This window comes from Protopterus annectens, chromosome 7.part1 (genome assembly GCF_019279795.1).
Source record: "Protopterus annectens isolate FY-2018-M chromosome 7.part1, PAN1.0, whole genome shotgun sequence".
Classification (NCBI taxonomy): domain Eukaryota; kingdom Metazoa; phylum Chordata; order Ceratodontiformes; family Protopteridae; genus Protopterus; species Protopterus annectens.
This window is the reverse complement of record NC_056740.1, coordinates 379,232,002-379,246,656: the sequence shown is the minus strand read 5'-3', so window position 1 is coordinate 379,246,656 and position 14,655 is coordinate 379,232,002. Positions and strand designations below refer to the sequence as shown.

At 37.9% G+C, this 14,655-nt stretch overlaps 1 protein-coding gene across 1 annotated transcript in view; it reads left to right on the top strand.

Annotated features, from left to right (window-relative positions):
• MYO5C (myosin VC) overlaps positions 1-14,655 on the top strand; it is a 1,763,334-nt gene that overhangs the window by 1,246,266 nt on the left and 502,413 nt on the right. The window contains exon 20 of the mRNA XM_044078824.1: positions 13,082-13,250. Within this exon, the coding sequence (XP_043934759.1) occupies positions 13,082-13,250 (169 nt within the window). The remainder of the gene's footprint in view (positions 1-13,081; positions 13,251-14,655) is intronic.

The window sequence follows — 14,655 nt, the reverse complement described above, 5'->3', positions numbered from 1 at the left end:
CAAAACAACACAATGGTACAGTATTTTTTCATATAAGGAAAGGCGTAAAATACAAAAATTAGGCTAATTTGGCCATGAAATGCCTTTATAGATAGCCTAGTATAAACCTATGAACCTATGAACATCATTTTGTTCATTTTCTTGTATTACACATTCTTCTATGTCTTTCTCCTGTATTTTCACCTTCATTTTCTTCCTCATTCATTTCACATTCTAGCTATGAATGACCAGTATTGCCACATTCTTTGCACTTTAAATCACATTTTTGTTGCATAATGCTCTGTTTTACCACATAAATAACATATTTTGGATTACATTCATTGATTAAATTATATTTTTTTGCACAAAAATAATAAGTCTTATGTTGACCCCTGTTTTTCACAAAACCCTTATTACCATGTATATTAATAATACTAGGTACATGCATAACATTATCATTTTCCATTTTCAGCATTACTCCACATTCCCATCCCCCAGTCCATAGTCCTCTTTCATCATATATTTGTGTAGTGTCCATAACTTCTTTGCATATAGTTAAAAATGTTCTTTTGCTTTGACTTCAGTTATAAACTGGATCTTTATTCGTTGTTTTTTTTTTTTTTTTTTGTCTGTACAAAGCTTGCACCACATATTCTAACCATGGATAAATATTTTTATTTTGTTCATATGCACCCCCAAAAATTTCCATGGCCTGACCAGTCTCAAATATCAAGTCACAAAAAGTATTTTTATTAATTAAAATAAATGCTCTTACCTCTTTTGCTTTGACATCCAGAGTTGCTATGACAGAGTCACAAACCTCATACCTGTCCAAACATTCTTCTTTTTTACTGCTTATTCGTATACATTTTTGTTTCTTTTATTTCTTCTTTCTTCTTTGTTCCTTCTTTAGTAGTTTGTGGATATGTTTTTGTCTCAGTAACTTTATATGGCACAGTCTCTTCTTCTCCTTTTTCTTCTATTTTTTCCATGATGGCACTCCATAAAATTGCTACTCCATTTTCTGGTTCAGTTTAGTTTACCATTTCTTCCAAATAATCATCCCACAACCCCCCCACAGCCACCAATTGGAGAGTCGTAATTATGCATTGTTCAGAGGTAACACTGTCTCCTTCCTCTCCTTCAAACAATATCCTCTGAAATTTTTCCGCTGAATCCATCTCTGTTTCAGTTACAATCTCCTTTTCCTCCAATGTCACTGTTTTTTTCTGCACCCACATCATCAGCAAAACGTTCTGGTAGCGGTTTTACCATTTCAACTACATTTTCAGAAACAATCACTCCAATTTCAGCATAAGATGAATCAGTCATGTTTTCTCCCTCTTCCTCCTGGCTGCCTCCATGCCTGGACAGGAAACAAGATGTCATAATGTGTAACACACAAACTCTTCCCCGACTACCAAGAGTGTTTCCCTGGTCAAATTCCCCATAGTATTATGCACACCACTTTGGGTCTCCTCTTTAAAGAGGCCACTAGCGTAGTTGAGACTAACCCAGTCAACGAAAGGGTAAATAAGAATAAAGTAAAATAAATAAGTGCTCTACAGTTGGTCATTTGTTACTGCAAAAATAAGGTGACAGTATCAATTCTGATAATACTGTAGTCTGTGACAGCAACCAAAAATCAAACAACTGAAAATAAAAGCTACCATAATTTGTGGACCAACTGAAGTCCTTCGCCTACATTGTTATTGTCATTCCAAAGTTACATATCTGAAGGTTCCTACATTTTGCCCCACTCAACACTTGACAGAATACAGTTTTGTGGAGAACTTGAATATTTTCGCACATTCATATTTAGGGAATTGTTTCATGATACAGAAATACAGGAGAACACAGATAATGTGAATCCAGAAATGAGCACAAAAAATCTTACACCTTCATTTCTCTAAGTGGATGCAGTGAAAATCTGGATAGTTATATTGATTATTTTAGACAAAGTGTGAATCACTGAATCCTTTATGTACAAAGACAGGCCCATTACAACCTTTTTCCTTTGAAAGAATGGCAGTAAAGTCCTTGAACTCCAACCACAACATCATCATAAAAGAGGCAGACAAAGGGTCTGCAATGGTTATCCAGAACCATGTCGACTATATTGCTGAAGCTAATGACAGTTTTCTATTCACATTTGCTAGAGGTAGTTGACTGAGGATACAACTCAACAGTACACAAAAAACTAAAGAACCCGATAAAATCCTTTCCAGATTCTAACCAAGCCAAACTAACTGACCTCATTCCAAATCATCCTAGCTCATGAGTGTTCTACATGCTACCAAAAACCCATAAGACAGGAAATCCAGGAAGACCCATAGTATTAGGCAAAGTAACCCAGACAGAAGGGATTTCTGGGTTTGTGGAGAAAATTCTGAAACCAATTGTCAATAAGAAGGTATAGGTATATTCAAGACACAACACATTGTCTTTGCATTATGTCAAGCTGTTGTGACCTGTCACCTAACACTGTTAGCAATAATGGATGTTACATCATTCTGCACAAACATCCTGCACAAAGATGAAATTGTTGCCTATCTCAAGTACTTAATAAGAGAAAACAAATCATTGCAGCATTACTCCAGATGTAGTGGGGCAATGTATAGAATTTATTCTGGCACACAACAGTTTTACCTTTAATGGGAAATTTTATGTTTAGACAATGGACATTGCAATGGCACGAAAATGTTCCACAATGTGCAAACATCTCTATAGCAAACCTACAAGAGGAATTTCTACAACACTGCACACCAAGGCCACTTGCTTATTTCCATTTTATTGATGACTTTTTTTACCTATTTTTAATCTGAGACACATAGCTTAGACTCTCTCGAGGAATTCCAGCAATTTCTCAACAGAATATACCCATCTATTAAATTCTTGCTGGAGTACATGACTTCAGGTGTAACCTTCCTTGATACTAAGGCTACTGTACAAAATGGGACATTAATGACATTTGTATATGGTAAACCAACTGACAAGATGTATCTGCACAGTAATCATACCAGCCACACAAAGATGCCAGTTATTTATAGTCAAGCTCTTTGATGTCACTGCATTTGTCCTAGCAAGGCAGAGAGAGACACAGCACAGCTGAAAGATGCCATGCTTGACAAGTGTCACTGTGCAAGGGAGTTTGATGGAGCTGTAGGCAGTGCAGTATAGCTACCAGGAGAAAAGCTGCTTCAGTATAAAGAGAGGGAACCCTATGACAGAGTTCCTCTAGTGACAACATATGATCCAGGATTTGAAAAACTGTACAAAATCATAAGGGGCCTCTAACCAAATGGTCAGTGTGGATGACAAACTGAGATACATTTTTCAAGCACTCCCACTGCTATCATGTAAACAAACCACCAAATCTAAAGAGTCTTCTTGTCAGAAACACACACAGACCAGAGCAGAACATAGTCCAGAATGGCACAAAACCCTGTAGTCATCCAAGATGCAAAACATGTCACATGGTTTGCACAGTTTACAATATAACAGTAGAACAGAACATAAAGACAAATAGTAAATTCCAATTGCTGATGAAGGTCAAATCCAGAAAGATAAAAGTCCAATGAGTAAAAATCGGCCATACCACCACGACTCACAAAACACAACACTTTTATTAAAACAAACAAAAAAGGATAAGCTCTTTCACATTGGACATCCAACTCTTCTTCAGATCATAAAAACAATATTCTACATCCATTTAAAAATAGGCAAGCAACCAATAAGAACCATTATTCAATTAAATACTTAACCAATAGTAAATCTACTTTAATTTACATGCCTATAGAATGTTGTTTTATGATCTGAAGAAGCATTGGATGCCCAACGCAAAAGCTCTTATCCTTTTTTTTTATTTGTTTAAATTAAAGTGTTGTGTTTTGTGAGCCGTGGTGGTCTGGCCAATGTTTATGCATTTCACAGAACAGAAGTATCAAAGTACAGGGTTTATTTACATGCACTTCCAAAAATTTGGTTTATCTAATCAAGTGAAAGAAATGCCAAGTGACGGGTTACAAATAAAATGATTAACAGGCCAATATCAGCATACTTTTCCCAGTCTCATCATTCTGTATCAGATATGGCAATTATGATTCGTAAAGGAGATTTCTGCATACCTTTGGAAGGAAGAACAATGCAGATTAAGTTAAATTCAGTTGTTTAATCTGACAGTCAGTGGTATGAACCTGGGCATTGATTTTATGAGACACTATTTTGCCTAACTTTTCCTTTTGAGCAACTAACAGTGGACACAAACAAGGTATAATGAAGAGGAACATTTTTTTCTGGTATTGTATGATTTACAATTAATTTACCCTGAATTCAAACCACTAACTATTTCAAAATATTAACAGTAATAAGATACCAACTCTGTGCTCACCATACCTTAGAGAAAAGGGAATATAATGAGAAATGGCCATCTCAGACTTAGTATATTTAAGCCCTTTATTTGGCTACTCAGCCTCTGTGTTTTGGTACTCATTCTAGCGAGTCCCAACATTTCAAATGATTACCGTATTTTATTCATGACTAGAATCAAGGCATCCTCTGAAACATTACTGATGGATTTATAGCACAACAGCTAGTCAGATGACATCAGAAATACTCAGTCTTGGGATCTAAACCTCTTTCACAACATCTACAGAATGGTTTGGATGTACAGGAAAATTTTGCCACAGGTGCTACTCCTATGGAACAGACTCTCCATCCACATAAACAGAGTTCCTCCCTGTCCATTTTGAAGTGCAACTAAGATCTGTGGATGGGAGACAGAACATTTACCCCAGGACTCGTCTCTGTACTTCTGATGGACAGAGGCAGCTCCTAAATGTTTTATCCCATGCATGGGTCCCCTCAAATTATCTATGGTATGATCCCAGTTATTCTGTTTTGGGGGTAATCTATAATTATTAACCATGGGATGGGCAAGGTTAATCTATAACCAAATGGGATAATTTATTTTGAGCACAAAAAGAGAAATTGACTAGGCTTAAAATGGCCTGCAAGGGCAGCTAACCCAGTACTTACCTACGAACCTATAAGAGAATAGTTACTTTCACAAAAGGCAACATTCTAATCAGAATAACAGTAGCCATAAGCTTAACAGTCAGTAAGGCCTTAATATTAAGATAGTTTTAACAGTGTAACAAATGTTTATTCAGGTCTGCTTTTCTTCAGAAACTTAGGCTGATATGACAGCACCATTTTCTCTCTCTCTCTCTCTCTCTCTGTCCTCCTTTCTCTCAACTAAACCACAGTCTGTGTAGTGCATTATTTGCATACAATGTCTGTATCTTACTCTCTTGATAGTCCCTGCCAAACCACTGTCTCACATAGATTGCTTGTTTGGAGAGCCTAACATCTTACAAATTATAACTTCTTGTTTTTTTCTCTGCCTTTAGCTAATCTTCCTACATATATTTTGTTTTGAGATTTATTGTCTCATTAAATGTCAGAGCAGTCTCTCAAATTGTTACCTTCACTAATAAATGAACGCTAACTCTAGTGTAACATGCCAAACTTAGATTTTTTATGGCACATTGTGACCTTGTTCTCCAGCTTCTGTCTGTCTGTCTCTTTATCTCTCTTTCACAGACAGATAATGTCTGTCTCTGAGGTGCAGTATGATCTGCATTTTTTTCCACACCAGCATTTTTCAAGATTTATTTTTTAGCCAGTTGGAAATAAATTATATACTTCCCTTTCTAGGCACTTTTAAACATTGTATTTAACATCATAACTTAACCCCTAACAGCGAGCCCATGCCAACTGAAACGCTCAAGTAATTGTAAAACCTGTGTTGATCCAATAAAAGATATTGCATCATGTCTGCGTTCCAGTGTCTTTGCGTTTGCTGATGAAAAGATATTCAATATCTCATATCTCTGAGGTTGGACAATCCTGGAGTAGGAATTAAGTAGTGGGATTGTGGAGGTACATCGTTGCATTTTAAATGACTGATTTTATGTGTTATCATCTTGAAATTTCAGCCAAAGCTGATTTCATTTTCACTGAACTGTAGCAATCCATACACACTCACTTTTGTATTCTGCAGAATTTTCAGTAAGCAGTATCTTTTGCATCCTGACAGGCAGAAAAGAATTCAGGTCGGTAACTTGATGGAACTTTCTTCTTTTACACAAGCATTGATGTGTATGCCTAGGTAATAGCTTGATGTCCTTTCATATCACTGTCGCAGTATTCTTTACATAAGTGATTCCCTGCCAAGTATAGCCCAAAGTCTGTCTGGCCAGTACACCAAAGTCTTAGGAAAATGTAGACATCATACGTCACACGTTTGCTCCATGCTCAAGGTGTAGGGTATAAGGGTGATGTACGGATGTACATGCTTCAAAACATCTTTACTGTCAGTCTAAACATCATCAATGAGAGTTGGTCTGAATGTTCCTTCTTCTGTGCTGGTTATCAAGCCCTTTTTTCAGATAATTGCCCCATTGGACTTTCTTCTCATCTATTTCTGCATTTATTTTTGTGAGTTTATTTGTCATCTAGAATGGGAAAATGTCAGTGTTGGAGGCAGATTCCCCACTGAGATCATCACAGTAGTGTCTCTTCTGTCTGACTGCTTCTCACAACCATATGCACTGTTCAGTCTGCCAAGATTTTGTCCCTAAGACCTTATATAGCTGTCTGTCCTCCTTGTTGATTTACCCGGTGAACCAACATTGTAAATTGTTGGCACAAGGTGCTATGGTGGAATCTTCCCATCCTGAAGGTCAGCCAACTGCCAAGAAAAAGGAAAAAAAAAACCTGCCTGATATCCATCCTACCTGGACATCTGTCTGTCAAGACTGGTGAAGGCCCAGAGGATTGCCCAGTTGTTGTTTCAGATTCCTCTGCCAAAACCCTGTTGGAGGACTTCATGGATCAACTTCTCATGCATCATCAGAGGCAATGTGCATGCCCATTCTGGAAAATGAGGGAGGGAGCCTCGTATGATTATTTCTGAGGGACTGAGGGGGATACAGCAAATCCTAGTTCGGGAGGAGATTCCTATTACATTGGCTGAGTGTCAGCAGGGGTGTGAACCTCCTAGGGTTTTTAGGTCAGACGTTCCTCAAAAGAAAAAAACAATCGTATTTCCCCTGCTGCTAAAAATCCCCAGCATGAATAGCAAGATTTTACCTAGGGGCTGTTTAATGCCTTAATAGCTTTAAAGCCTCTTCAAGGAGTTTCTGTGCCTGTGCCTCCTTGGTCATCTACTCTGCTTAAGAGACCCAGAGACTGGTCCTCTGAAGAGGATTACGATTCTGGTATAGATTCTTTGGCATATTCCTCTCACATCCCTTCTCCCTTGGATTATGGATCTGAGGAGGAAGATTCTATTAGTCCAAATTCTCCCTTAGAAGAACTCTCCTTTGGGGATACTTTTTCTCACATGATGGAATATTTCAAATGCGAGAGTTCTCAGACTTCTGATGTATAATGAACTCCTCTAGATGAAGCCTCCTAGGTCCTCTGCTTTACTTCCAGTCTTGGCTGCTGTTTTAGATGCCCTTTCAGCATCCTCTGTGGCCCCTGATTCTCAGTCTCCAGCCACTAAGAAACCTGATAGATTTTATAAGGAGCCTGATAATTGTAAGTTGTTGTACAAATGTCCTTCTTCTGATCCTGCTGTAGTGTCTATCTCTTCTGACAAACCTTCTAAACTTTTGCCGTCTACTAAACTACTTTCTTCAGACAAGGACAGTACAGCTGTGGAACATTTAAGCAAAAAGATATATATTGCTGCCACCCTAGCTTTTTGGGCTATTAATTACTGAACTCATATGACCAGGAATGTTTTAGCCCTTCTTTCTCATGCTTATCAGGCTATCTCTGACCTCCCTGATTTAGAAGGTCTTGGCCCTTTTTCCTACTGGGTTTTAACTCTCAAGTGGTTCGCCACTCTATTAAATGTAGTTGTTATAATTCAGCTGATGCTTCCTCTAGGGCTGCTGCCTTTGGTTCTGTTTTGAGATGTCACCCTTGGCTTCATCTCCAGCCTTTAACTGATGATATTAAGGCTAAATTGTTGGATGCCCCTCTTGATAGTAAGAACCTTTTTGGTTGTGGTGCTGCTGACCTTTTTAAATCCTTCAAGGATAAAGGCAAGGCCTTGTAGGAACTGAAACATGTTTTTATGCCTTCTATCTCTGAGTTGCAGAGGAATTATCCATCCAAATCTGCTTTTATACGCAGACAACCTCATCCCCTTTTTAAAGGTAAGAAGGGTTCTAGGCATGTGCCCTCTGCTAAGTCTACTCAGACTGCTGCTTCTCAGAAACCTCCATTTCAAGACAAACCAAGTTCTATCTAACAGTTTGCTTCCCTTTTCCCTGGGCCAGGTTCCCTTATCCCTTTGTCTTTTCCTGTCCCTACCCAATTGGTTGTGCCACTCAAGACTCTTGGATTCTGTTCGTTATCCACTAGGGATATTTCATGGTATGGAAATCCTTTCTTACTTTTCTAGGCATCCCTCAACATCCTTAGGTGCAGCTTTTCTTTCCAGAACTGTTTCAGGGCTTTTTGGCTCAGGGCACTATTCAAATTGTGCCCCCTGCCAAGGAAGGGAAAGGGTTTTATTCCAGGATGTTTCTGATTCCTAGGAAGGAAGGCACCTGTAGACTTATTTTGAATCTTTCTCAGCTCAAAATGTTTCTAAAGGCACCTTACTTTCAGATGTTGTCCCATCATACCTTTTTCCCCACTTCTTCTTCTTCTCTAGACCTTCTTGGTATCCCTGGACCTCAAGGATGCCCATCTTCACATCCCCATTCATCTTCTTTCAGAAAGTGTTTGTTTCTCTATTCTTCCTTGTATTTTCAGTTCTGTGCTTTGCCCTTTGGTCTTTCTAATTTCACAAGATTATTCACCAAATCCCTCTTTGCTGTCATTGCCTTTTTCAGGATGAGAACGGTTCATATCTTTCCTTATCTGGATGACCTTCTAATTCAGGCTTCATCTCCTGAGGTCTTGCTTCAGCACTTCCAGTTTACGGTTTGTCTTATACAAAGCCTTTGGTTTACCATAAAGTTTCAAAAATTAGTCTTCATTCCTTCTTAGGATCATGTTTTTGTCAGTTGCAGGATCCAGACCACTCCTATGCTGGCATCCCTACCTCCACGTAAGGCTGTCACTCAAATCACCTTTTTTCAGTCAAGCTTCAGTCACAGCCAGGGATTTTCTCATGACTCTAAGATTCATGGCATCCATGCTGCCTCTAGCCAGACTCCATATGAGGAAACAACAGTGGTTCCTAAAATTAGTGTGGCTTTAACACTGTCATTCACTGGATTTCCTAGTTCTTTTCCTTCCATGTCTCAAATTCAAACTTCAGTGGTGGATTATTCAGCTATCTCTCTTTCTAGGACTTCCTTTTCAACCTCCAGTCTCATCTCAGGAACTTTTTTCAGATGCCTCAAACAGGGGGTAGGGAGCTTCCTTTGGTCCCCTCAAGTTCCAGGGTCTTTTACCTCTTTATCAGAGGTAAGATGACATAAACATAAAGGAGATGAGAGCACGTCTTTTAGGTCTTCAGACTTTTCATATCCTTTTACTTCCAGGGGCTCTCAAAATCCTCACAGACAATACGCCAGTAATATGGTATATCAACAAGCAAGGGGCGGGGGCACTGCCCTACTTTCTTTGTAGAGTTGCTCTTCAGGTTTGGGGTCTAGCTGTCCAGTACTAAGTGACTCTTCAGGCTGTTTATATTCCTTCAGAGCAAAATGTAGTGGTAGACTCTTTGAGCAGGTCCAGTACACAGGCTCATGAATGGATGTTTCACAGAGATGTGTTTTTGGACATTGTCCAAACGTGGGGCACTCTACATGTAGATTTTTGCCTCCCCTGTAAACAGACAACTTCGTCTTCTCTGTGCCAAAGTCCCAAGTCCTCTGGCCTGGAGGATGTACACCCTACATTTTCCTTGGAACAGGATGTTTCTCTTCTATTTCCTGCCTTTTCCTGTGATTCTGAGGGTCCTGTACAAGGTCAAGCAAGACTCCCCCAAAATCTTGAAGGTGACTCCCTTTTGGCCCAGACAGCATTGGTTCCCCCTTCCTCTTCACCTAGCCAGGGGCAGTCACCATAAGTTATCTCACAGGATGGAACTTCTCACACAGGACAAGAGGTCTGTGATCCATCCTCACTTGTCCACTCTTTAGCTGATGCTGTGGGTGATAGTGTTTTGACCTTTTTAGGCACCCCTTTTTCTGAGGACATGCTTAGGATTCTGCAGGAGGCCAGGAAACCCACTACCAGGAAATCCTGTTTGTCCAAATGGAAGAGATTTTCTGTCTGGTGACCTTTCTTGTAATGGGACCCATTTTCTGTGGAGATCCCTCTGGTTCTCTCTCTTATCTGTGTAAATTGCTGCATGCTGGGTTAGTGTATTCTTCAGTTAAAATCTCACCTTATTTTAGCTATTTCTGCTTGTCTGCCTTTGACTCTTCCTTCTGCCTCCAGGTTTAAGGTCAAACAATTTCTTAAAGGCAACCTTCATATCAGGCCTCCCAGGAAGCCTAATACACCTTCATATGACCTCAGTTTTCTGCTTGAAAAATTGACTCAGGCTTATTTTTAGCCTGTATCTTCAGCTTACTTGCAACATTGTACTTGGAAGACTGTTCTTCTGTTGGGCCTTACATCATCTGAAAGAGAGTCTGATCTTCAGGCTGTTATGGCTGTTCCTCATTTTTTCAAAGGGACAAGGTATATGCTGGTACTAATCCTTCTTTTGTGCCCAAAGTGGTTAATGAATTGTCTCTTAATTAGCCCATTAATTTGCCCTCCTTTTTTCTTTCTCCGCAGTCTACTAGTGAGAAGTTTTTTTACACTTTCGATTTGCAGAGACATCTCAGATATTATTTGGATAAGACTAAGGCCATTTGCAAAACTAAGCAATTTTTTGTTTTCTTTCATCACATATCTCTAGGTTTTGCTGTTTTTTTTTGAGCAAACCATATCCTTCTGGATCTGTAAGGCCATTTCTTTTTGTTATTCCTTTCATGGTAAATGTCTTTCTACCTCTGTAAAGTCTCATTCTACTGGAGCTGTTGTTTCCTCTGCTGCTTTTTTCAAAGGATTGGAGACCAATTCCATCCTTGCAGCTGCTACTTGAACTTCTGTCCATACCTTTACTGAGCATTACAAGTATGATGTTTCCAGAGCAAGAGCTGGCTTTGTTAGCACTATCCTGCATGGTTTTCTAGTGGGCTCCTCTGGACTTTCCTCCTCCCAAGTTTCCTCTTGAGCTTTGTACTCTCCCTTATGTAAAGAATACTACAACAGGGATATGGAAGGACATAGTAAAGTTGTGTAAAATCTTACCATAACAGTAGATAACCTTCTCTTCACTGTTGAAGTATTCGCTCCCTTTCTCCTCCTCCTTTATGCTGTGCCCTATTCCTTCTTTCTTCCAGGCCTGAAATTGCGTTCCTTTCCTTTTTCTCCTTTTGGATGCACATGTTCCTCCTGGGGCTTTTCAGTTGTGAGGTATGTACATCTGTGCATCACCTTTATGCCTTACACCTTGTGTGGAAATCATATATATAATGTACAATGTCTATATATCCCTAAGGCTTTGGTATACTGGCCAGATGTTGGGCTACCCTTGCCAGAAGATGCCATATGTAAAGAATACTGCAACAGTGAAGAGGAGAACATCTACTTTTTGGCTTTTGATAAGATTATATACAACTGTACTTTATTTTGTATGAAGCAGTGTAATACTTTGCAAGCCGACTATGAGTACTGGCCCTGAAACTTGGGGATCATGTTAACATAGTAGGTTTAATTAGCTTTTTCACTTGATTCAAATTATGTTAGTATCATTGATTCCAAAATATTATACCATTTGTCATATGCAGATGTTAATCCTACTATGTCACTTCATTTTTGAAAATGAGGTGAAAGGATGGAGCTTTTCAGTTGTAAAATGTAACAGTGGATACATTTTCAATATGTATCATTTGAATGTGGAAGAGCAAAGCAGGTGAAAACAGTGGCATTTAATGTTAAAGGAGTTGCATACTTTGTTTTGTACTCTTTTATTTAGAACTCCACTGCATGATTATTACTGCTTTTTTTTTTGCCTTGGATACCCCATGAAACAGGGGGTTCTACCTTAGCGTATGCACGTTGTCCATTAGCATGCTTAAAGAATTGCCGTTGCATTCTCCTAAGGAAAACAAATGCATCTGTTTGTGGTTCTTTGTTGCTTCTAATTGTGTTTTAGTGCTGTGTGGTGGATACATTTCTCTTAGCTAACCCAGTTGAAGTTCCTTTACAGAGATGTTCATGTACTTCAAATACTGATTTTCGTGGGATTATATGCTTTTACTTTTTCTTCGGACAAATCGTTTCTAAAAAATATGATGCACAGTGCATCACCCGTTGAGTAAATACTGTAACTAACTTCAGTGGATCTGCAAATATTGTATGTTCATACTGTGAAGTAACTAAACAATGCACTAATCCAGAAGGGAAAGTACACTCAGCCATGCATATATCACATTTGTGTAATTAGCAGAGATCAAACTTTGAGTACTTATTGTACGGTGATTGTAACAAAAATAGGTACGTAGGATGTTATATTTTTTCTCATGCTCTGTGTAAATATTAAAAACTTGGAACAACAAAGTAGTGCTTAGGTTTATCAAATCTGGCATTAGACAGAAATGAGGCAGATTCATAGATTTATAGACACACACAAACACAACACACACACTGAAAACTAAATGTAAGTTAGAAACTGAAGGATTATGAGTGAAGTAACAACAGTTTTAACTTTTACTGTTTCTAGTTGCTCACATTTGGTAATTGTTTAAAACATGAGACAGTCTTTCAAAATATGAACGGTCAGCATAATTTTGTGGAATCGTTACAAAGATACTAAACATAGTTTAAAGCATTAAACCATTTAAATGTAAACATTGCAGTTTACATCTTGCAGCTTTAATTTTATAGCACATTCCAAAAATTTGTGCTGTCGGAACAAAATCTGTTGTGTTTGATAAGCTTCCATTTCGACATTGGCCTTAAAAGTTAAATGTGTAAACGTAATGCTTTGTATTTGGGGACAACTTAGGACACTGGAAATTGAGCGAGAAATACATAAAAAGGAAAAAGAAGATTTGGTTTCTACACTTGCACAGATTCAAGAAGCAAGTGACCATCTGAAGCAACAGTATCAAGAAGAAAGTGAAGCCAGGGCCGTATTATGGCAAGAAGTTTCTCGGCTTGCCTCAGAAAATAAGGTGAGGACTTCTGTTAGATGTCTTGTAAAATTACTATCAGAACATAACAAACTATTATGCAGATAGTCACTTGTCTGAAGCCATATTCTAAAATTTTTTGGAAGATTTTGTCTTTTAAAGATTGTAGCAGTATTGGAAGTTTATTATTAGCATCAGTAAAGGCAAGCTACAACTGCAGAGACATGCTAGAATATTACAGGGTAGACCATTGGTTGAAACACAGCCCTTGCTTGGCTGCATTTGAATTCTGTCATTTTCTACTGTCAAAGTCCAGTAACTAATAAGCTATGACTTATTTCACATTTCTGTTATACAACAGTAGTACTTTCTGAGGACAGAAAAAAAACAAACATCAGTCTTTGAACTCAGAAAAGTGCTCTTTCTCATTGTATTTTGGAGTATATGTGCATATGTTATTCATATATATATATATATATATATATATATAGATACAAACACACACATATGTGTATTTATATATATATATATATATATATATATATGTGTGTGTGTGTGTGTGTGTGTGTATTTATATATATTTATATATATATATATATATATATATGTGTGTGTGTGTGTGTACATACAATTGCATATACATACATACATATATATATATATATATATATATATATATATATAACTCAGCAACTCAAAATACATTTTTTGTGTGTGCACGCCTGCAAACATTGAAAACAAGAACAGAGAGTCTTAAAAAGTAGGTAGATCCATCAAAAAAATCTGGCTATCTAATTAGCATACAATGTGAACACTCAATTACACATAACTCTTCTACTTCCAGTAGGATTGTGGGATTCTTTTCAGAAACGCAAGTTAAAAAAATGGTAATGACAAAATGGCACAAAAATACAAGCATATTAACAAACACCCAATGTAAAATCTGTAGACTTTATTGAATTATACTGCAAAAATCTTCCTCACAAACTAATTTATTTTGATTCGGATTAGGGAAGCTGTAACTTGTGGGTCATTTTTCTTTAAGTTATTGGTACTGCCAGCATCTTGGTAAGGTAGTTTGGTTTCATGTTTACTGAACTGGATCAAAAGCAGGTGTGATGAGTGGAGAATTTAGAAAATCATGTGATGAAAGGGGTAAACTGTGCTTGTAAATAGTAAGGAACCTTAAAATGTTGGTACCTCATTTGAAGGGATAAACAAACCAGAAAATAGGTACATAGTTCCAGATTAGGTACAGTTGAGAGATCTAGTTGAAGGTGTACTGCTTTGTAAACTAAACATAAAATGATATAATTTAAGTGCTTTATTGTGTATAAAGTTGCATCCAGTGTACTTACATGTCTGCATGTATATGTTTTATAGAAATAACAGCATATGCGTGTGTGTGTGTGTGTGTGTGTGTGTGTGAATATATATATATGTATAT